Source organism: Phasianus colchicus, chromosome 21 (genome assembly GCF_987193195.1).
Source record: "Phasianus colchicus chromosome 21, bPhaCol1.hap1.1, whole genome shotgun sequence".
Classification (NCBI taxonomy): Eukaryota; Metazoa; Chordata; class Aves; order Galliformes; family Phasianidae; genus Phasianus; species Phasianus colchicus.
In genome coordinates, this window is record NC_143456.1 from 2,593,407 (window position 1) to 2,616,824 (window position 23,418).

The following is a 23,418-nucleotide window of genomic DNA, read 5'->3' on the forward strand; positions in this document are numbered from 1 at the left end:
AGTCTCAGTGGTGAATTTCTGAGGTCACAAAAGCAGTAGGTCCCCCAACAATCTCCTGCCCATGGCAGCAGAAGGACCCACGTCCCTGTTTATAACAACCTGCCCTCGCTGAGAAGTGACACTGTGTTCTCTGCCGTGCCACAGATATTGCGACATCTGAGCACTCAACAAGCCAATCTTCCTAACCTAAACAATGAAGTACCAGCCTGTACCTCCAGACAGACGATTCAGGTTTCTCCTCAGTTCTTCCTTTTCATATGGGAGAGAAAAAGCAACAATTGGTGCTCAGCTGAGTGCCAGGATAGCGCTCCAGCCGACGAGCAGGAGCACGGGAAGCAGCAGCAGCACGTGGGCTTGTTGTGCCCCTCCAAACCAAGCTGCTGCCCTTACTGCAAAGCTTCACACCATCCCTGGGAGCAAAACACTAACAGCACATCCACAGCACTCATAACCATCATCAGGGCCATGTCCAGGAAGGTAGAAGCAGTTTTCTTCCCCCAGAACCATCTTACTGTACCAAATCACTGCCAATCCTGACAGAAAGAGGGGATGCTTCCTAGGAGTAGAGGCATACGTAACACCTCCGACGTACCATATGGGTGCCTCTCAAATTTGCTCTCTTGACCCCCTTCTATTTCAGCAGCCTGCTCCCCACCTCCTCAGAGCTGCAGAATGCAGTTCATTTCAGAAGGGACCCAACAAGGACATGAGAAGCAAAGACTTTTCCTGCTTGCACCAGATTCTCCACTTCAGCAACATCAAAGTTAGGAAATCCAAAGCAAGTGATAGCAAACTGAGGCGGAATGGAAACGAGCACAGAATTGTCCTGGAGAAGCAGTTGATTTTCCCTGTCGAAGCACTGCTGCTAATAAAGTAACACAATTGCAGCTTTAACTCTCCCGGATTGACAACAGAATTGAATCTCTCTTTCAACTTGTCATAAGATTTTTAATCCAAGAAGCAGCACTTCCTTGGCACCACTGCAACTGTTATATTTTTCCAGCTTTTCTGATGTAGGGATTTTAATCTTTTTAGCCATGAATTGACTTCTCTGTACTAGCACTCATGGAAAAATCAACTATTGCTAGCCATACAAGCTGCCAAGTTCCTGAGACCAGATGGAACGAATCCTAGAGCTTTGAAGGAGATCATTGACAATCAGAGAGAATACACTAAACACAAGTGATGTTTCAAGAACGCTGGACAAAGATTGATTGCAACACTGAAAAATTACAGAAGACTAAACAAGGAAATAGAAACACTATCTATTTATCTCTAGCATCTGTATCATGTAGAACAATGAAAGCTGCAAATTCTGCTTGTATAAGGCTACAAAATAATGCAACCCACATGTGCTCCTCCCATCACCCCCCCGAGATCTGTGATTCCATGCCTTCTTCTGACATGGAGGCCAACCCCATTCCCTGTGCCAGCTCAAACTGGTTCTAAGTCATTTGCTAAGAGCAAAGCAAGACCTGTGGGGAAAGGCAAAGGGAGACATGTCTCAGCAGCATTACCTGCCATGCAGCACAGCTCTAACAAGGTATGTTGGAGCTGCCATCAAAATGATGCCAAGTCAACAGAGTGGGGAAGAAGACCATCTGCGGAGCTTTGTGCATGTTTCTACCACCATCATGGAGCAATGTGTGGCACTGGTACGTTCACCTCCTCTAATTTCCTCTGCCATCTTTTGTGGCTTGTGTTTGGGTGTTCAAGAAGGGTACAGTTGGATACTGAACCCGACAGTGACAGTCAGTGAAACCCTACCCGGTCTTTTTAAGCAGATTAGGATCTACACACAGACCTTTAACCTGCTGTTATCGTGTCAGCTTTCACAGCTCCTTCCCAAAGGAATAAAACGACTCCAACTAATTAGGCTTCAACTCTCTTGTCTGCCCCACACTACCATAGGGCTCCTTTTCACTTCCTTCCAATATAAACATAATTTAGGCCTAACAACTCGTACAAGGGTGCTAAAGAGCTCTCTAATGCAGTAATTCACTCCTCTTGAAACCCACAATTTCCTGACAATCAATCGCACCAGCCAAGACCTCAGTGAAGAACCACCTCCTTCTGATCTCTTTCAACCTGCCTCTTATCAGAGCTTCCTCTGATGACCCCAAGTTCTCATGTCAGGAAGCAATGACCAACCCCCACCCTCCCTCCATCCCAACTGATTTTGCAGATGTCTGTCACGCCTCCTTCACCATCACCTACTCACCTGCTGTAGCTCTTTCAGTTCACCCCAGGGGCCAATTCTGCACCTCCGAATTGCCTCAAGGCTCTTCTCAAAGCTTTTGCAATGTTTGAGGCTGAGAGCTGCGCGCTGTGCTCACGATGTGAGCAAATGAAGGATTTCTATTTTGTCATATCAATACTGCCTGTTCCTTGTCTTCAGATTTTAGTGGCTTTGTCTTTTTTACAACTACTGAGCACCACTCCTGTGTTCTGATGGAGATATCAGTTACAGCCCCAAGACCTCACTGTGTGCAGGAAGCAGCTCCAAGCCCACCGTTTCATTTAAGGCATAAGGGAGGTTTTAGGGCAGAATCCACAGTCCTTAGAAGAAATAAAGACATACCCACAGTGGCACAGGCTTGCCACCATAATGAATTTAGATCCAGATGTTTCCACTCCAGATCCCTCCTCTGTTTTGCACTCAGTTTCTGCAGCACCTCACACCACAATGAAACATTATTTTAACATTCCCAGCGTTGATTCCTACACAACCAGTATCTTCAAATTTGCTAAAAGCACACATAAATATTTAATAGGGCAGGCAATACTGCTTTCCCATCCAATTGCAAACAAAATTATTTTTTCTCCCAAACAAATCCAATAACTTGATTATCTGATCTGCTCTGCTCTTATCCTTCTACTTTACAATTTTCAAATATTTGCAGTTGTAAGTCTTTCAAAGTTTTAATTTACTTAAAATGATTCACAAGCGCCTTGTTAATCTTTTATCAGTTTTATTACAAACTGTAAACAAAACCCAGTTCTTAAATAATTAAAGGGCAGAACAAATCCTCAGGCAAATGAAGTCTAGGAAAGAAAAAAAAATAAAATCAGAGTACGCCGTTCAATTTGTTTCTTCCCATCTAAAGACTTGGTGAAATTGGCTTCAAAACAGAAAATCATTCTAGATGAGCAGATTGTGTGTGATATCCCCCCCAGCCCCCCTCCTCTACCTGTCCTGAATATTAATCTCCCACAAAGTCTCATTGCTGAGTTCAGCATAAGCATCCCACAGGCACACAAGTCAGAAGCTGCGTCCTGAGCAGCCCTTCAGAAGAGCTCCTCTGTGTGTTCACCCAGCCTCAGCTTCAGCACATCACCACCACGCCCGGCTCAGATGCACACAGACTGTTAGGAGCTGCTCTAAGAGAGGCATCTTGAGAAGCAGGAGTTGAGAAAAGGGCTGAAACCATGGCAGAAGGCCTTGGATAAAAGAAAACACGTTTTGACTTCTGGCCTGCAGCAAAGCGTGCAGCTGGCTTTGAATGCAGGGCTTCCAGCAGGAGCCCAAAACCCACCCACCTGGTCAACCACAACCACCAGGGTTACAGTCACACACGGCCACAAAGCTCGCCGCTGAGATTTGGACTGAAAAGTGTTATTCAGTGTAATTATTACTGTTATTGCAACCCAGCCTATCATCTAGCAACTCTTCAATCAATACAGCAGCGTGGCGAACAGTGCTCACTGCCACCAAGCACCCTGCAATCGCTTTGGAAGCGTTGATACAAGGTTTCTAGCTTTCTAATGCATTTAAAATCATATTTCCTTCCTGTTACAAAGGAAACCATTTCTAATGAAGCTCTCCAAAGCGTTGCAGTCTGAAGAAAACCTGAGCCACTACGAGAGCAAGTCTGTGTAAATTCCAATTACCTTTTGAAGGCTACACTGCCATGCACACAAAAATGAATTTAAATGCGTTACACACACTTAAAAATGTGTAATGGATGCATTGCTAGCCTATTACATGCAGTTCATTGTGCAAAGATTTTTGGTTGTATGTTCTGTGCAGCGGGCTGTAAAAGTTGCTTAACTGAAGAAAACACATTTGATTAAAAATTTACATCAGAAGAATGTAACAGGGTTTTTTTTTTCCTTGCTATTTTACCTGCCACCGACTATTCCCATCAGTGTGTGCAGTTCCCCTTACTCTCGCAAATACATGAACAGGAATAGAGACAAAATATTGAGGTCTAGATCTCAAAACCACATTGAAGACAAAGCTGCCCAGGATCTGGCTCCAGCTGGAACCAGAGAAAACAACATGCTTCCACTTACAGATGGGAGGATCCTGAAGTGACACCAGGATGCTTCTGCTCCGGTGACCCCAATTTGTGAGAAACACCACGGGGAAAACTGGTGGCACTGGGACTTCCCAATGCACGCCTTGCCTGGCATCTGCCCAGGTCAAGCAGCCCTCCAGTTGTTCTCCTGTGCAGGATGCAACAACTGCCCTGGATTCAAGGAAGAAAAAGCCTTTCAATCTCTCCCATTTTGCCAGAAGAAGCAAATGAAGCTCCAGACACATCAATGCTTCTGAGACTTCCCTTCAAAACAATACGTGTTAGCGATGAGCACCTAGAGCAAAAAGCAAATTACAGCTGCTCAGGAGGATTTGACACCCTTCTTGAAATACCTCCATCTGAAAACAAACAAAAGCTCTCTCAAGGACTGCCCAGCTACCAAGAAATGATAGAACAGGAGAACCCTCCACTTCAACCAACTCAGTTAACAACACTTTGCCCAGCAGTACTCAGCACTGCTCTCCAACTGCTCTCCAACTACTCAGAAATCGGAGCTGACATTCTGACAGTGTGGAGAACACAACGCAGAGTGAGCAGCTCACAGCCTGCTTTGCTTGGATGGCTCTGGGACCCACAGCTCACACTGCTGTAACCACAGACACAGCTCACCCAGCACACTGGCTGGGCCAAAGGCAGCACGGGCTGCTGAAGCACGAGGGCAGATGTGTACTAACCTGCATTTATGGGTAAGGTGAGTTAGTGCATCTATCCTCCTGAGCTGTTTTGATTAGGCCCATTATGTGTATGCAAGCACAGAAGACAAATTTCACTCTTCTCACAGCTGCAAGGTGATTTAGGAAAAAAAAAAATCAAACCTTGTAAAATTCATAGGCAGGAAAGGAAAAAAATGGACAGTTAAGACTGATAAACAGACTGAACTGGGTTTCTGCAAGGCAATTTGGAAAGAGAACCTTTTGGTGATCACCTCCATCAGTTTAAGGAGTAACACATCTGATTTCACGCCTGCAGAAATCCATCTACAAAGCAGTAAGGAAAAGCAGTAGGAAAAAAAAAAAAGAAGAAAAAAGAACGAACTATTAAATAAAATCAGCACAATGAGCTTCAGCAGCACTTCTGGAGAAACAGCACTTGGGTTCCCAGCTCCCCAAACCAAGGACAGTCTGAGCACTGAGAGAATCATGGAATGGCCTGGGTTGAAAAGGAGCACAGTGCTCATCCAGTTCCAACCCCCTGCTATGTGCAGGTCACCAACCAGCAGCCCAGGCTGCCCAGAGCCACATCCAGCCTGGCCTTGAATGCCTGCAGGGATGGGGCATCCACAGCCTCCTCTTTGGGCAACCTGTTCCAATGAAAGGATCTGCTCCTCAGCAAAGTGCAGCCATCCCATGTGCAGGGAGCAGGCTGCTGAGCTCCCTGCTCTCCTCTGGTGCCTTTGGCTGACCCCAAAGGCAAAAAGAGAAGCAGCTGTCGTGGGTACGCACTTCTTCCAGCAAAAGGATAAACCAGATGCAACCAGAGTGGTTTACCATCCCAGCATCCCACCTGTGTGTCACATGAACAGTGTGTATATTTCAAAATCCAGCCTAATTGAAACCAAGGACACTGATAATTTGTTCCCTACAACAACAAGGGGAAGAAACAGCCCCAGTACGAGGAACACTGCGGGGGACGAGTTCATGCCACACAGCAGATAAATAACCACATCTTTGTCATACCATTCTTCTAAAAGGAAAGTAACAGAGCAAAGTCAGAGAAGAAATTAAAAGCTCACTTCCCTAAAAACACAGCCAACACACACATGGACGTGGGCACAGCAGCCCTTGCAAGACGCATCGCTCGCTGCCTGTCCAGAAAGATGCTTCCTGCCTCCATCCCCCCATAGAGCCACACATGGAATGAAAGGCACATCTGCTGTGCTACACACTGCTCAATACTGCACCGCTGAATTACTGGGTGCAGACCTCATCACGCTCTTAAAAAGTAATTTGGAACTGGGGCTTTGATTTAGATTGGCTTCATCCTTTACTTTCCAAGTGCAACCGGTAATAATGCAGTCTGTGAGTTTAACATTTGAAACAGGGGTTCCATTTACCTCTTTGTACTTACTGGAGGAAAATGACTGTAATTGAAATCTTTCTGCAGGAAATGAAGCCCTTCAAACATTCAAAGTGGTTGCTGGTCCTTAAGGCTTTTTATTTTAGCTGTCAAAACTGTAAACTGCCTTTCAGAGTAGCAGGAGCCTTATGTTAGAGGAAGGAAGGTAAGTACCCTGCATCTAAGACCTGGGTGTTTCAGTTCCTTTTTCCATCCAGGAAACGGCCTCAGGCAGCACTGGGAACACAAAAATTAACCTCCACTTTAGTGCAGTTACATCTATCAAATGAAGCCCTAATGGGGCAAAGGGCTTTTTAAGGGCAAACCAAACCTTTCAGGCGCTCCAGCACCATCCGTGAACTCTTTCAGCCTCAAGCAGCAGCACACCGAGCCAGGCTGCCCACTCGTGCTGCCTCTATACACTTGTCCCACACTTTCTAGAAGAATTCCATGCATCTCTAACACTTGCCTTTGTTTTGGTTTCCTTCCCTCAGATCAGACTGATTTCCTCCTGTCAGCGTTATTATTCCTACGGAACTGCTGAATTTTAATTAGTGTAAAGGCAGTCAGACTGAATATAGGCATTATGTAAAAAAAGGCTTGAGTTCAAACGACCTTGTCTTAATTCTTTGACAGAGTAAACACAAAAACGTCGTGGTTTTTCTCCTTCCAGGAGGCTCCCTCGCCGTTTATATAAAAGAATGTTTGCAATTAACTTGATAATGAGCTCAAGATGAAGTTGTGTGGGTTTCTACTTTAGCTTTAATATTCAATTATTTTAATTGCAATGAAAAATACAGCGCTGTGCAATGGTTGTGTAGCACCTGTCTAACATGACATGGAGTAACCACTGCGATGACCTGAGCCAACAAACAGCCCCAGCACACTGTTTTATCCAATATCTACCCGTTGTGTGCAGCAGGAGTACATAACTGCCTGCAAAGTTAGTTCTGTCATGTATCCAAATAGAGGTGCCTCATCACAGAGGGATCTTCCAACACCAAGATCTTCCAAAAGAAATCAAATTAAAAAAAAGAAAATCTGGAATGACCAGAGGCAAGGATGTCAACTTCAGCTCAAGGCAGCTAATAAAAATGTCAATGAACTCCTTTACGAGCGAATTAAAGAGGAGGAGTGGCGTAACTGGGGTGGCACACATAAAGCAGCTCCTGATCCAACTGAGATACTGCAGAGGGCAGAGAACCAACCCCTCCATGACCTAACAGACCTGCCTTGAGCTGGGATCACACAACGCTTCCCACTGAGCCAACAAATCCATGCAAGTTTTGCACACTGCCAGAGGAGACCTCACCTTGTTTCTACCCACTCCCAACTGCGTATTTCCAGGCACACCACGCCGATCTGACTGGGAACACAACCAGAACAACACTACCCAGAAAAGGAATACAGCACATTCCCACAGTTGGATCAGTTCCTGGATGCACGCCACTAATGCTGGCAGTGCATGGCTGTGAGTGAGAGGGTTTGCTCAGAAACAGCAGTTCTGTTAGCTTAGGATGGGAGACTCAAAGCCCAACCAGCCACACTGCTGTAAAGAGCTGCTTCAACACTTAATTTCCAAGGTTTTCCTCATTTAGCTTATGTAAAACCAACGTCTAAAACACTGGTAGAGCTGCAAAATGATTTGACCTGATTTTCAACTTAGTTTTTTTTTTGGTTACACCACCATAGCAGTGCTTGCGTGTCCACAGTGTCCATCAGTTTCATAAAGTCAGCATCACATCCCACCCACATCACAACAGCATGACTTTATATGTCAACCAAACCTGAAGCTGAGGAGGAACAAAGCCCAGCAACACGGGCACAACACGCCGCGTGTTTGGGTTGTATGCCTTTGCCTCACAGCTAAGATGTGAACTCCTCAAGCACCTTCTTCCATTAGGAAATGCTTATTCCATGGAAAGGACCTTAGTGTCTCGCTATGAGGGCAAGTATTATGATTTGGGTGTTTTTTCCCAGGAGATGAACGGATGCGGCCGCTTCCCTGGTGAACCAGAAGAAAATCCCATCGGGCGCAGCTAAGTGTGAAGAACACCAACCAAATGGGTTTCCTGGATGTCACCCACGTTCCAATTTCCCAGGTTGTAATCCTCCAACATCGTTCCGTGAGGGAACTGCTCTGACAGGTTATGTAACACACAGCAGCCCCCGGGCTGAAAGCAGTGCCGTTATCTGCTCGGGTCGGTGAGCCGAGGGCTCTGTGGCTGAATCACACGGGTTTTTACAAAATAATTAACAGACACAGATAAATCACAAACGTAGTAACAACCCTCCGAGTAACCAGCCTCACCCACTGGTGGATAACTAGTGATTTCATTAGATTATTTCCAGGAAGAGTTGCACAGAATACGCAGAGTCAATCCGTTCTGGTATAGGTGCTTATAGGTATGAGCTGCCTTTAAATAATGTAGAATTAGTGCTGCTGAGATAAAGTACAGCTGCCTAATAAAGTAGACTTCGCAGTCCAATTGCCTCAGTAAGAAGGCCAGAACAAATGAAAACAGAATAGTTAAACCTGAGACTTTGTTAAATGGGCTATTTGCAGCCTGGGATAAATGATAGCACAATCTTGTTAGGTGAAATATATATATACATATGCTTTCACTGCATGCAGTATAACTCGAGGCACAAAGACGAGAAATAAATCAGTCTGAGACTATTTTCCAGAATAGAAAATTTCAGGCTATCAGCACATACGTTCATTCTTCCCCATTTTAAGACAGCAAGCTGCAGCCTGCTCGAGGACAGCTGGGCAGCAGGCAGCGAGGCTCCTTAGCATCTTCCCCAAAAGCACGTCTTGCTCCCTTCCCCATTGCACTGCGGTACAAGGACGCTACGAAGCGAACATCCCACCGGCTCGCGCCGTGCCCGGCAGCAGGACCAGCCGTAGGGGCTGGCAGGCAGCCCGCAGGGGATCGACGCTGAGCAGACGGCCGTGCTGCAGAGCCGGCACAACGGCACGAGGAGCTCCGCAGCTGCGCTCGCCCCATCCCGTGCACCGGGCGCGTGGCCGGAGCGCATCGCTGCGGGCACCGAACAGCGCTGCAAGCCCACAGCAAACCGCGCAGCCAGCAGCCTCACAAAGCGTTGCAACTCCTTTTGGATCAATGTAATTCTTTCCCCCTTCCCCCCACTCCTTCCCGGTAATTATGGACAATTAAATATTTAGCTTGTCACTGAGAAATATAAAAGAGAACCGATTGCCCGGCAGAAGCAGGTCACATCTCAGCGCCGGCTCTAGAGAACAAGAAATATTTCTCCCTTTCAAGCTCCACGCACACGAAAAGCAAATACATCCCCACTGCTGCTTTGTTTTAAGAAATAAAAATAGAAGAGTGCCACAACAAGCACCAGATCTGAGCGCTGTTCCCCCGCACGGAGCGGTGCTGCCACATGGAAGCCGTGCCCGGCGCTCTCCCCGAGCCCCAGAAATGCCAATTCACAGCGGGAAAGTTCTCAGTCCCGCTCAGGGCAGGATGGAACAGCAGCCCCTCGGAGCCAACTCCGCGTACTTATGCCGCTTACCTTCTCCGCATACTTGAACTTGACGTAGAACCAACTGGACTTGATCATCGTCTCACCTCCCGCCTTCGTTAAAAGAACAAAAAGCACCCGAGCGTATCCCGCTGCTCCGAGAGCGACTCGCCGGCACCGCTTCCAATCTTTCACGGGGGCACAGCGGCGGTTACGAAGGGGAGGAAGAAGAAAAGGACGGGAGCAGCCGCGACGCCTCGCTCCGCCGCGCAGCGCAGCCCCGCCGTGCCCCGCCGGCGCCGCGCGATCCCGCTCGTGCCGCACCAGAACCCGCAACGCCTGAGCTGCGCCCCGCCGCCGGCTTGGCTGCCTGACAGCAGAATTCCTCAAATGGACTTCAGCTGCCTTCATCACAAATGGCACATGTCAGTAAAGCCAGGAGGCTGGCTCCGGAGCTGGCAGCCTCCCAGGACCGTGACCTCCCCCGGTGGGATGAATAATGAATTCCAGCACTTCCCTCCAGACACGGATTAACACCTGGCTAAACATTATTCTGACAATGAGCTCCCCCCGCATCGCCGCGTTAACCCCTCGCTCTCCCGGCCGATGGAAGCCGCCCCCTCCCCACCAGGGAAAGATTACAGCACTATATATAGTTTAGAAACAAATAAAGCCTCTTAAGCATAAAGCAAATATCTCCTTTCCGATTCTGCGGCTGCAGTAATGCCGCCGTGTAACCAGAGCAGGGGATGGGGAGTCAGTCCTGCTGCCCCCCCTCCCAGCCCTCCCCATGCCCTCTTCTGAGCTCCGGGAACCTCTTGAACAAAGAGCTACCGTTACAAAAACAAAAGCTGGGAAGGCTTCTAGCAGATATTTTTGTCTGAGCAGAACGTTCCCTGTCTCCAGTTTAATTAGACGCATCGATTTGGTGGAAGCTCGCTGCAGATCTCCAAGCGGAGCACTGAATCTCACATTGCAAAGCACAGGACAAATATCATCATTCTGCTGCACTTGCACTGTATGCAGAGTGCTGTACGGGGGCAGAGCTCTCTGGCTCACCATCCTGTGCCCAAATACTTGGAGACTCACAAGCAAACAGTGTAAGAAATCTCAAATCCCACAGCATCCCATCAGTAACACACAGCCAAATTCATCACACAACCGGCTGAACTGCTTTGTTCTCCATGGAGGGAAGCAACAACCATCTCCACAGGTCCTTTTCACCACTCCCCATACCTCTTCTACGTCTACTCCATCTTCATCCTAGACCAAGACAGAATAAATACACGTACCGCTGATATACCACTGACTTACCACCTCCTGATACACACACAGAGATATATGCTGGATGAGACAGACCCTGAAATCTACTTTATCAACACTTCTCACCTAGAAAGTACTATCAACACTGATAGCACACCGTGTGAGAGCTGGGAGAGGCTGGCTGCTGCCTCACTTGCCAACAGAGGGCTTTGGAGCTTCTCTTAAACTGAGATTTACACAGATAGATCTCTGCCTTTCCCTATGGTGCCTCTGTAAAAGGGTGGTAAAATGCCCCACATCACCTTCTGCAAGGAAATCAGTGCCTGAGAATGTCTCCTACAGGGAACACTTAAAAGGCAAGTCAAAATATTGGTAGCTTCTATTTTCTGCACTTTAAAAAGCTCAATTTCTCCTTGCTGCAGGCCCACAAAACGTCCTGCTGTCACTCCAGCCCCTGCAGCAGGATGCACTGCCTGCAAGCTCTGAGCAGGATTTATTGTAGATACCAAACGTGAGCCAAGAGCTGGGCTCATCCTCCAGCTGCCTGTGCCCACACAGCACGCTGTGCTCTTGTACCCAATTACAGGGAGCCTGCTTGCTGCCTGACCCACGAGATCCCAGGAGGACCCTGGGGCAATGGAACAGGGCGCAGCCACCAGAGAAGCGAGCCCTGACATGGAGCACCAAGCACAAACAGCTGTGCCTCAAAGCAATTACCGGGCCCTGGATGTTTTCCACTGGTTCATTAGCATCTGGCAGGACCTAAAGTCTCAGGGTCACAAAACACAGAGCTATTATTTTATCTCAGGAAAATGCACAATGACGTCCCTTGAGAGATGTCCTTTTGTAAGCAGAGGACGAGCGCAGCACAGGGAGCACAAACACAGAATTCCCAACAAATGCATCCCACAGCACTGCTCCTGCCTCATCTCACTGCAGGAACGTGCAACATGAGCGCCCACAAACAGCACAGCACAGCAAATACCAATGGCTGCTCAGGTTCACACAGGTGCATGAAGAGCACTGAGATTCTCAGCTGGGCAAAAGCACGCCCAACTATTTATTTAAAAGCTTATTGTCAGTGTTTTGTCTGAAATGTTTTTCAGTTTCGTATTTTAGAGAGTTGTTGTCTATAAAAATGCATCACATAACAGCTCTGCTCCTGCATGGCAATTCATCTTCACTCGTTACAGGAACTGTTGCCAGACAAACCATACCTCAGCCCCCAAATGTGCTGTAGAGTTAACCTCCACATCTCTGTTTTCCCTTTCAAACACCCATCAGTTACGTGAAGTTCAGATTCTAAGCTTGTGCAGCCAAAATTCAGACTTGATTTTCTATTCCTCCCCCAAGAAGAAACATACTTTGATAGAATATTTACATTTGTCCCAAAATAAACGTGCTTTGGTTGATTGAGAGGTTTTGTCATACCATAACGTACCATTTCAAATGCGAAACAGCACGTAAAGGGACTGCAATAATATCCTTTTTAACAGACAAGAGCTTCTGAGCCTTTTAATACAAGCTAATGTATATTTAGGTTTCGATGTGTTCATTTCAGTTATCCCCTATGACAAAGCTTGCTGCTGGCAAGCCAAACTGTGAGCAGCACAGATTTGATCCGTAAGCCACCCAAAATCATGCTGCACCTCCTCCTCTCCACTCTGAGCCCGTGTTTGCTGTCAATGCAGACTAACATTTCCCTGGTGCTATGTGGGAGGGAGGGAAGGAGCAAACCAGGCATGATTTCACCTCCCGTGCACCCCAAGATAAAGAGCCAAGCAGCGATCCGAGAGCAAGCTAAAGAGCACTGACCCCCATCCCTGGGAACATGAACCTCTGTGTGCATAGATATGTGCTGTGAGGCTGAGGCAAGATGATGCATTTGCAGCAGGGCCTACATCCAAGATGAATTACATCCACTCCTATCTGCCTGGCACTATGAGAGCAGAAAATCATCTCACTCCTATTACCATAATAGCTTTCGCACTTTTCAACTCGAGTGAAGTGTGGGAGTGTTGGGGAAGAAATGAAACAAACAAAAAAATACACAACACCAACACAACAACAACAAGGATAAATAGGAAGATCCCATCTCCAGAAAATGTTTACAGTCATTTTTATAATTAGCCTGCAAAAAGAAAGGCAATGTGGAATGACTTTCTGCATTCCCAGATGGGTCTCAGAGTCCCCCTGGCTCCTGATGGACCACTCAAAGCACCGATCCCTGGAGGACTGTCTGAGGCTGAGAGCAAAGCCCATGGGATCTGCAGGCTGGGGAAGGAACTCTTACCCAAGTTCAGAGAACTTTCAGGGTAGCATGGCTTACTTTACGCAAGGCAATAAGCATTCTTTTAAATGAAGTGCAAGTGCCAAAGCTTCGGTTGCCTGCTTCCCAGCATGCCCAGCACTTCCCCTGCCTTGACCTTGCAAATAACAGATCCATCGCAAAGTTTCTGCATTCTATAGCACGGTTTCTGTGCTGGAAGTAACCCACAATCAGGTCAGCTTTGTTGTCACACTTCTTCATGCACCTAAAAGGCAGAAAAGGTGCAAGCAGTGAGCAAAAGGGTCAGAACGGCCAAACCCAAGCAGATCAATGGAAACCTTGCAGAACCAACATGCTGAACTAACAAGGCATCCACAGCCTCCCAGTGCCCCTATTATTGGACATTCCTGATTCACGTGATGGCCAACAGGGAACTATCAGCTTTCAGGCTAATAGAGAAAGCACTGTGGGATTTGCTGTCATGTTATTAACATGGTAACAATCCCATCTTGTACCTTATAACCCTGCTCTCCCATCAACACCATCTGCTCCTCCATTTCAAGCGCTGCTGAAAATCTCGTCATACACACAGGCTGTCAGTCTGTACTTAATGCATGCTTTAGGAAGCTCTCTGGGTCACCAGCTCTAACCCAGCAGGCTGACAGCATCAGAGAAGGGTTCAGCACCCATTTGGAGCAGGGAACATTCAGGGCTGCTGCATGCCACCCTAAAAGCCTCCCAGCACAGCCCTGCTGTAGGGAGAGATCACTTTGCATGAGGTGCAAGTCTCATTTGCCCTGCGTGCTGCACGACCTGCTAGATGAGAACAGCTGCTTTTCCCTGGCCCTGGGATTAAACCTAAGAATGAAGGGCTTCCAGGATGCAAAGAGAAATTAGAGTACAGATTAACTTGAGAAAAGCAGTTTGAAGTACAATAGCTTCTCAGTGAAACGCTGACTTGTAAGAAGCAGTGAACAACAACTTTCATAGGTGAAATTATGGCTAAGAGGTACAGCCACATAAACCTGAAAGGTTCAAAGACAGCTCAGCAATGTCTGCAAAGGACAAGGAAGAGACTTTTGGGAGTGGTTTCCAATATGTAAGAGACAGACTGAGCCAGAAGAAGGACAGCCCATAAGCCTGGCGCACAGGAGCTCGGCTCACGATGGCTCCCAATATGTTGCTTCTGCCACACTGAGTTATATCACATCACAATAAGGAAAGCTACTGACGTTACATGATCTGTACCAATGCTGAGGGGTCACGTGTGAGCATCCTCAGCAAAGGGAGGCAAAGGTTGCAGAAAACGCCTTTTTAATCCCTCTGAAAAAGAAGGTGCGGCGCTATAATCCGCCATTTAGAAAATAACAATAATTGGCATCAGGACAAAATGGCTTAGGAAATTAAAGACCAAACGATGCTTTTGTAACCCTACACGATACCTTTGCATTTTAGTCCCTGGTTTTTGGTTTACAGAGTTACAACCATACTTGAGCAGGTTTTTATTGCCTGGAGAACAGCTCTGTACCAAGCACACACCAAAGCTCCAAGTGTGTCTGAAACAACAGCTCTCACACAAAAAGCAGTGATTTCCATGGTGCTCCACTGCTTCGTCCTACCAGAATACACCTCCACAATGTGCTGCATTTTTGTGAAGTTTCTCTTTAAAGATGAGATTTTGCTCCTTAATATTCACCGACTTCTAGCTTGCTTCCCACACACAACACATTAGTTACTCTACAGTGGCTCGGTGCATCAATTATGGTAATAGTTTGTGAATAACATTTGCATTATGGGAAAATGAGCCTGGTTATTTAGCACTAGCCAAACCATCCCTCTGGAAAATTGTCGCAAACATACGTATCATATGCCTCCACTTAAACAGATCTGTAATTACAGCAGTTTATTAAAAAGAGCCAGCTTTTTTGTTGTTGTTGTTTTTAATTATCTTCCTGAGAGCAGACTAACATCTATATAACCCTTTCCCTTACTCAAACAGTTTAAAGATAAAGGCTAATGACTACAGTTACCACGTCCTCCTGGCAGGGCTTGCTTTACACTGAGATTGTGTAATGCATCTCCTTCACTAGTTTACTTTAACGCAGAAAAGTGTGGCTCAGTAATTGTGGCGTTTGATTAATGCTCCCTTTCAGTCCCTTCGGCTAAATTCCAAGCTCAGTTCAACTACTGTAAATTCTGATTAACATCTGGATTACATCAGCAGCCAGAGTTTACACTGAGGGAGCAGGACTGCAGGGCTGGGAGCTGCACGTGGAGAGTGAAGCACTGCTTTCCTTATACAGTGGGCTCAAAACAACAAACGTGGCTCTATGCTTTCTCAGTGTCTGAATACCTGCCTAAAAACTTCTCACCTTTTTTAAAGTACCTTGGATGAGTTAAGAAGTACAAAAACTTTCTGCACTCCAGTGCCTCTGGAGTTTCTTACTGGACAATCTTTGCAAATAAGCAGCATAGCAGTGGTCAGTTTGCTTTTATACTGTCTGCTCTAAGCTCAGCTATATTTGCAGAAGTTAATCAATGCATGAATCTGAGAGCACCAGGGACTTCCCACAGAGCACCCAAAAGCTGTCCCTGTTGGTAAGAAACACACAAAACTGTCCCTTTGTATAAAAAGGGAAAGCAAAGCAGATACAGCAGTGCCAGCACAGGTACTCAGCTCTTAAGATCCTTATCTGCAACGTGGACAAGTGAAGCTGTGTATAGCAGAGCTCCTTTGATAATTCCATGTCAGAGCTATACTTACGCAGGCAGAGTAGACCATGAAGAGCCTTAAAACAAGAACAGAATGCAGTAGAAGAACAGTGCAGCACAGCAGCACCCAACCTGCACTGCAGCCAGCAATGCTGCGTGCCTGCAGCTCCCCTCCGGGCTGCTGGGCAGAGAAGGGCCAGGTCAGTCATGAGGTTCAGGCAGTTCTTATTTCACAGCTTATTCACAGCCCGTGACTTGGTGATCTCAGACCAATTACAAAGCTCCCAGCCAAGAAAGCATCCTAATGAGCTGTCTCAAAAAGCAGTCCAAGATTACATAGGCTACTGAGACTGCACTGCATCCCTGTTCTCCGGCCAGATGTGGGAAAAGACAATGTTGCAGAAGGTTTAGTTTGCTCCACCTCTGTAACACTCCATCAGCTCTATCCAAAGCAGCACTGCTGTCTGCATGGACTGAGGACAGCCAGCCACCTCAACACAGCAGCAGCTCCTTGGAGTTCCTTTGGTCACCCTGTAAGGTTTAAATCAAGCTGGGGAATTAGCAGGGGGAAGTGCCACTTTCTAGTTCTCATACAGCCCTACATCTAGATGGCACAACAGCAAAGCTCAGGCTGGCACTGGGTGCTGGCACTGCAGCAGTGTGCCATGCGCTCCCATCCCTGCTGGAAACACATCCTGCTCTGACACTCTCTCCCTCCCTACAGGTTTATCTTCCATATCCTGAGAGAGGAAAGATAAAAATAGGCATGTAAAGGCAATGAGGGAAAGAAAGGGGTAAACTCTGCAGAACTATCCCCTCCCTCATTTTAATTATTGATGCAGACAGCCTAAGCAATCTGTAAGCCATATACATAATGTATTTACTTGAAAATCCCAGCAAATCCACACGGTATTACAGAACAAACTACAAGCTGATCTGGGAGCACTGTCTTAAGAACTGGGTAAGCTGTCTCCATGTACTCAAAAATCTGTTTGACAAACGGAAAGATCAGATTAATGTTAATAATCCTAACGTGCTCAGCAGCTCTCTTTCCACTCTCCCAGGCAGTTTGGTGTCCCAGGTCTTGTTTTGCAGCCACCCCAGGTACTTCTTCAGCACAGAACTGCTTGTTTAAATGAGAAAGAAGACTGGCTCACATTCTTCAGGACCCTCGGTTTGATTACACATATGCACCACCAGTGATGTTTATGGATCAGCCAGAAAGCAGCAGATGTTTTACATAGCATAAGATCATGCTAAAAAAGAAAACACTACTTGAAACAGCTGCTTTTAGGCTTGGGGCTATGGGGGCGGATGCAAAAAGAAAGGGAAAGAGTGGCAAAGACACAGGCGATGCTGGCACCCTGCAGCCCCCAGTGACACCACACGTCCCCAGGGGATGCTGGGTCTGCCAGCGCCTTGCTGTAGGGCACAGCCTGCTTGCAATTTGCTTCCCAACCACCAGTATGAAAACACAAACCTTCAGACAAACAGATCCCTCACTTCCTCCTGGCTGCTTTTAGTGGTTTCTTTAATCTTTTAAGCTTCTGGGTCTAATCCAGCAGCTGCCATCAAAAGTACTTATACAACTGCAGGGGAGGGAGGAGGGAAAGAATGGGACATACTAAATCATGGAGCACGTTTTCCGAGCCTCTTTGTTCTTCTATGTACACACGTGCAAGTGCCTCTGCAACAGATCTGAGCACAGACCAAATGCACTCATGTACGTATTACCTGTCATGTCCTGAACTGCCTTATGCATAAAAATACACAGGGGAGCAAAGAGTCAAATAAATGAGGCATGTGAGACGGTGCAATAAGGTGGTGCATGTCTCCTGTGCCTAGCTTGTGCTAAGTGCTGTACAAGCAGCCTGTTCCCAAGATGATGGTTCCTGCTATTTTTCTAAAGCCTGAAAATATCCCGTGTTCCTTCTCATGGAAAGTTCCTGGAGCCATCAAGCACCAGGAATGTCAGTTTTCATTTTGCTGGCAGCAGAAAGAGCATTTCAGCCCTCCTCAGAGGGAAGTTTACAACAGCCTGAGAGTGCAATAAAAGTTTAAAATCCATGAACGAAAAGAATCCAAGATTTTTAAGATTTCTTTCTTTTTATAAACATCAGAAGCGCTCCTGTAACGCCAAGCACCAATATCTCATAGCTTCTGCAAAATGCCAGCATGCACTTGTGTAAATACACCAGTGTAATGGTGCTGGAGAGGCACCCCAGGGCTCCTGCTCTCGGTGCTGCCCTGCTTACACTGCAAAGGGAATTTGCTGGTACATCCTTCCCTTTGAGCACCATCTCCTCTCCCAGCATACTGATATCTACATTAAGCTTCTAAAAATAGCACGTCCTTCTTACATAAACACACGGTCTAAAGGAATTAGGTGACAGCTGACTACAAGAGGGCCTTTAAAGGCAAAATTTGCTGTGCACCAAATGCAACCAATATTCATAAGCTGAGAAGCCTCTTCACGTTAATTGAAGATGACAGAGAAAGCTCCTCCATCAATTCACAAGTCAGCTTGCCTGTTAAGGAAAAGCATTTTCCTGCACACAGACTCAACTGCTCCCATTTCCACATATTTATAAGATAATAAAGCTTCTTCTGTGGATTTCTGTTCCAGAGAAAGGTCTCTGAAAAGCACCCTGCCAGGTGCAGGTCCCACAGCAGCTCTGCAGGGTGGAACGCTTTGCCCCTGGAAACTGGAGGTTCCGTGCAGTCTTTGAAATACAGCTTAAAAGAGAACACATCTAGAGTTTTCTTCAAGGAAAAACTTCCTGAGTGGCTCCAGTTGCTCAGCCTTTTTAATTGCGTGACAGCTGCACAAACGTGAACCAGAGCAGCATTAACTCCCCGCGTCTGCAGGCATTCTCACTGCTTCTTAAGTGTCTCATAGCTTATCTCTCCTAGCAACAGGATGAAGTTCACTAGAACCAGATCAGTAATGCGCAAGAAAGTTAATGCACAAATTAGTCCATGGGAAAAAAAAAAAATTACTTTTTGCATAACCTGGCTAATCCCTCCATCTCAGGGTACGGAATAATAGATGGGATTCTGATCTAAAAACCATCTCCATGCAGATGCAGAACATGCTGCTGAGATGCAGGGCACAGCCCAGTGCCCAAGAGCCAGCAGGAGCATGGGGCAGCAGGGCTGTAGGAAGGATTTCCCCTCACTGATGCCCAGGCACGTGTGACAGCTGGGTAAACCCACAGCTCCAACCAGCACTGAACCATTCAGTTGAGGTTTAGCAGCACAGAATGCTGTGCTATCGCTCCTGATCAAGGGATGCCTACACTGCTTTCCTTGGAAGAACTGAAGAGAGAAATGAACTTCCTGGGTCCCCAACACACATCACAAATGCCCCTACAAGGACAGGTAAATAGGACCTCCTTGCTTACACTCTGTGCCAAAAAGCCAAACCAACCCTCACTGCAGGTTTTACTTGTTCTCTGTTCCACAGTTCCCAGCTTTTCCCCAGAGCAGTCAAGTACAAGAGCAAGCCTTGCTGTCAGTTCTTCCGTATCAGAACAAACTTAGGCTCAGGAAAACAGCACCAGGGCTGGATGCGTTTCACCAGAGCCCTTCTCAGCCAGCAGCCTTGAAACGCAAGCAGGCAGTCAGCTCCTTACAGATGACTTTTGTTTCCCCTCCTGAATGTTTTAATTCATTAGCTTCAGCACTTGCAAAGCACATGGGAGAGATGACCCAAAGCAAGGGGGGTAACATCCCTCCTAATAAAAGCAGCATTCAGCAGCATCACCACACTCATGGGTCACATTTTCCAAGGGAAAGAAAAGGAAGAAGTGGCAGTATGTATCTGCATGACACACACTGCATGGCACACATCTCAGTCCAAGTTCACTAAGGAACTGGGCTCCAAAATTCAGGCTTTGTTAGCATAACATGTTCAGGGCTTAGCTGTACACTTGTTCCACAGGATGTCTATCATTATTAACCTAGCTAAGAAGTGGAATTAGCTCTACTGGTTCTCTATGGTGAAGTCCTGTGTGAAAATTACTGAATTACAGCTCCCTTTGATATAGGAAAGAAGGAAGGATCAACAACAACAACAACAAAAAAACCCAGCAGCTCTGCAGCAAAGTGAGGCATTATTTCTGGCAGCAGGAAGGTAAATCCCGATTTTGGTTTGTATTTCCAGCAAGAAGGGAATAAGCACCTTCAGGAGCACAACTCCCAGTACTTACACTGCTCACAGCTACCTGTAGGGAGCAGATGACGTGAGATTGCTGCTTCCCATAAAAGCAGTCGGGCTCCTACAGAAGTTGCATGGTACAGGAGGCAGCCACACGCACAAGTCCCATGAACTCAGCACGCTCTCCAGGAGGAACGCAGGGGTGATTCTCCAGCCTCCTTCTTGCACCAGGGAAGCACGTTACCATCAGCTCCCTGCCTGCAGCTCGAGCTGCGGGTCCCGACGGATCACAGCGGGGCACGGGGATTTGTTCTCTGCAGCTCTGTGCTGTGCAAAATCTGTGCCACTCGCATTTCTCCTGTGAGCACTTCTCCTCTGGGAAAGCAGTAACGTATTTCCTGCGAGATCTGGAAGGCTGCCTTGAAATCACTGTGGATTTGGACTCAAACTATCAGGGAATAAAAGCATAGCCATGAGGTTGCAATGACACCTGCTGATGAGTAATGAGTTGTATTTCACTGTGTACTTCTGGAAACACAAGACTTTGGGTGGAGAAGCGTATGTGGTGATAAAGAAAACTTTGCAGGGGAAAAAAAAAAAAAAAAGAGGAAACGTAGCCAAATGCATTGGTCCTAGTGCCTATTAATGCATACATCCCATAGCACAGCCTTGTACCTGAAAACCCAGACAGCTGGACGCAGTGGGCAATGGCTTGCAGAAACCTATTTCACCAAGAGAGCAGTGCAGTGCATGCCTTTTGACAGTAATGGAAAGGAAATTGAAGCACTAATTAACAAAAGATACACTGGAGATGATGTGAACTTACACCACCACGATACTACGCTGCAGCTGAGCTACCACACTCTACAATACTTCAGTTATGTGAGAGTTGCTTGCATCTGCTGTGTTCATTTATAAATACAGAGAGATGCACCTCCTGCAGAACTTTAAATCTGAACTCATAGCTGCCTCCCATAAAGCATCTTTTTCTATAATAGACGCAGTCTTCTACTACGTTTAGATAGTTTCATTCTTCTGTGCTTTTGTTCTGAGAACATAACTTAAACTGCATAGATTTGGCAATACTAGAAGAAGAAAATTAAGCACACTCTCCCTGCTCCGTGTGATCTGAAAGAGTCTGAGCATGAAATATTTTCTCTCCTCTTCCTTACAATCCTGTGCTCTTCTCCTCTAACTACGCACACCAGAAAACAAGGAAATACTAGAAATTAAGGAACCAATGAGGCAGCATTCACCACTCTGACATGGACAGACTGCTCCTTGCACCACCTGCAAATAAAACCAGCAGCGTTGAGTAACAGCTCCAGTCCACAATACAAAGCACACAGCCAGATTTAGAAGATCTCAAAAGCAAACCAATGCCAGACTGTAGATATTTGCAAACTACTGGTGATTGTGTATGAAATACTTAAATCCTCTGTGCTTCTTAAGAATGTCTTCTGCTTTCTTTGAGTGCAGAAGTCAAGACACAGCTAATAGCGACTGCTTGCCCAGGGACTAATCTAGTGCAGCCTGCAAGCAAGCAGGGGCTCTGCCAACAAAGAAGGTTAACAACAGCTGCTGCTTTTCAGTGCTAAAGGATGCCACCCATAATGAAATTACACTATCCCTTCTACTTAAGTACCAAACTTAAAAATAAACCATAGATTCCCTTTGGTTTGTGGAAGAATCTGCAGACTGAGATGGAGGGTGAGGGGAGAGAAGGGAGAGAAATGAGCACTTTTGTTGGGCAGTGATTGCAGAGCAGATGGACCGAACACAATGAATTTCTGCAGAGGGAATGGAAACCAGAGACTAGAAAAGCTTTTGTAACTAAACAGCAAAACCACCAAAGATGGAGAGATGACAAGTTCTTCATGGAACTCATTTTCTTTAAAAAATACAAAGTAAATAAATCTGCACATTCAAAACACAAGACGTTTTCAGAAGACTCTTAGTAAGGCAGTTTGCCAATATTAAGTGCTCCAGATTGAAGCACTCATGCAACCAAATGTGAAAAGCTTTTCACACAAATGCCATGCCCCAGCCTAAACTATTTTTCCCTCCCATTGGGCTGGACCACCTCCTCTTGTTCTCAACGAGGAAGGGATCAAATAATACTGAAAGGAAAGAAAAATCAAAAGTAATCACTAACACATGAAAACTAACGAGTAAAACTGGCAAGTGCAGAAAGCAAAACCCCCCCGCCTGGTCCCAAATGCAACATTTGCTGCTGGAGGCTCTGCTGTTTTGCATTCAGCTTGAAGGTATGCATGCTATAATAGAGCCAGCATGAATGGCACCAGCTCTCTGCCAGTAATTCAGCACACTCAGAGCCTCTAAGTTCCATCTGCCTCCTCACGAGCCTCTCAGTGGAGCAGGCAGGCAGCAGAGCTATAGGTGAAACTCTTCCCTTCGAGCATCTCTTACCTGCCGACAGAAGGAAAAGCACTCAGGCAACACAAACAGGAAAGTAGGTCACACTTCAGTGATTTCAGACATCAAAACCATGGAAGAAAGTCAACAAAAGAGATGAAGAGATGACAGAGAAGTACATCACGCTCCTCTGATGCATTTATTTGATCCTTTTTTACTGATCAGACTTATTCAGTGAGATCACCTTCTGTTCTATTCTTTTAAACAGAAAAAAAGACCTTGATCTTATTATTTAACTCCTGCAGATAGAACCCTTGAGACGGTACTTCTCTAGAAAAAGCTACCAAAGTGCAAAGACACTCAATTAATAATGCAAACACTGGGTGCATTTAGCATCACTGGGAGCTGCTGTTGAACCCCCAGTAACCCCTGCTTCTGCCATCCTGACACCAGCAGTACCTGGAGATTTCCTTGAAGCCCCCAGCCCGGGTGCCCTGACCCTTCCTGCAGCAGGGTGCTGGCTGTGCCCTGCCACTCACCCTCCTGTGCAGAGGATGACAGCCCAGCAGTGAGCCCGGCTCCACCTGACGGGCTCAGCTTGCTTTGCACAATGCCACGATGAACATGAAGGTTTGGTGGAATTAGGATCTCTGCTAGATTAGTTAACAGCTGTATAATTAGCCACGCTAAGCCTAGATATTTCCCCCTGAAACCTAGTTTTTACAGTTATAAATAGCAGTGTTAATGATCTCCAGCATCACTGGTTC

General features: G+C 46.4%; 1 protein-coding gene across 9 annotated transcripts in view; it reads right to left on the reverse strand.

The window, feature by feature from the left end:
- Nucleotides 1-23,418, reverse strand: part of AUTS2 (activator of transcription and developmental regulator AUTS2) — a 657,596-nt gene that overhangs the window by 457,900 nt on the left and 176,278 nt on the right. The window contains exon 1 of one of the 9 annotated variants that reach the window (XM_090122502.1): nt 9,924-10,166. The exons of the other annotated variants lie outside the window; for them this stretch is intronic. Within the exon in view, the coding sequence (XP_089978628.1) occupies nt 9,924-9,971 (48 nt within the window). The 5' untranslated portion in view covers nt 9,972-10,166. Of the gene's footprint in view, nt 1-9,923; nt 10,167-23,418 lie in introns of those variants that run through there. 9 annotated transcript variants of the gene reach the window in all.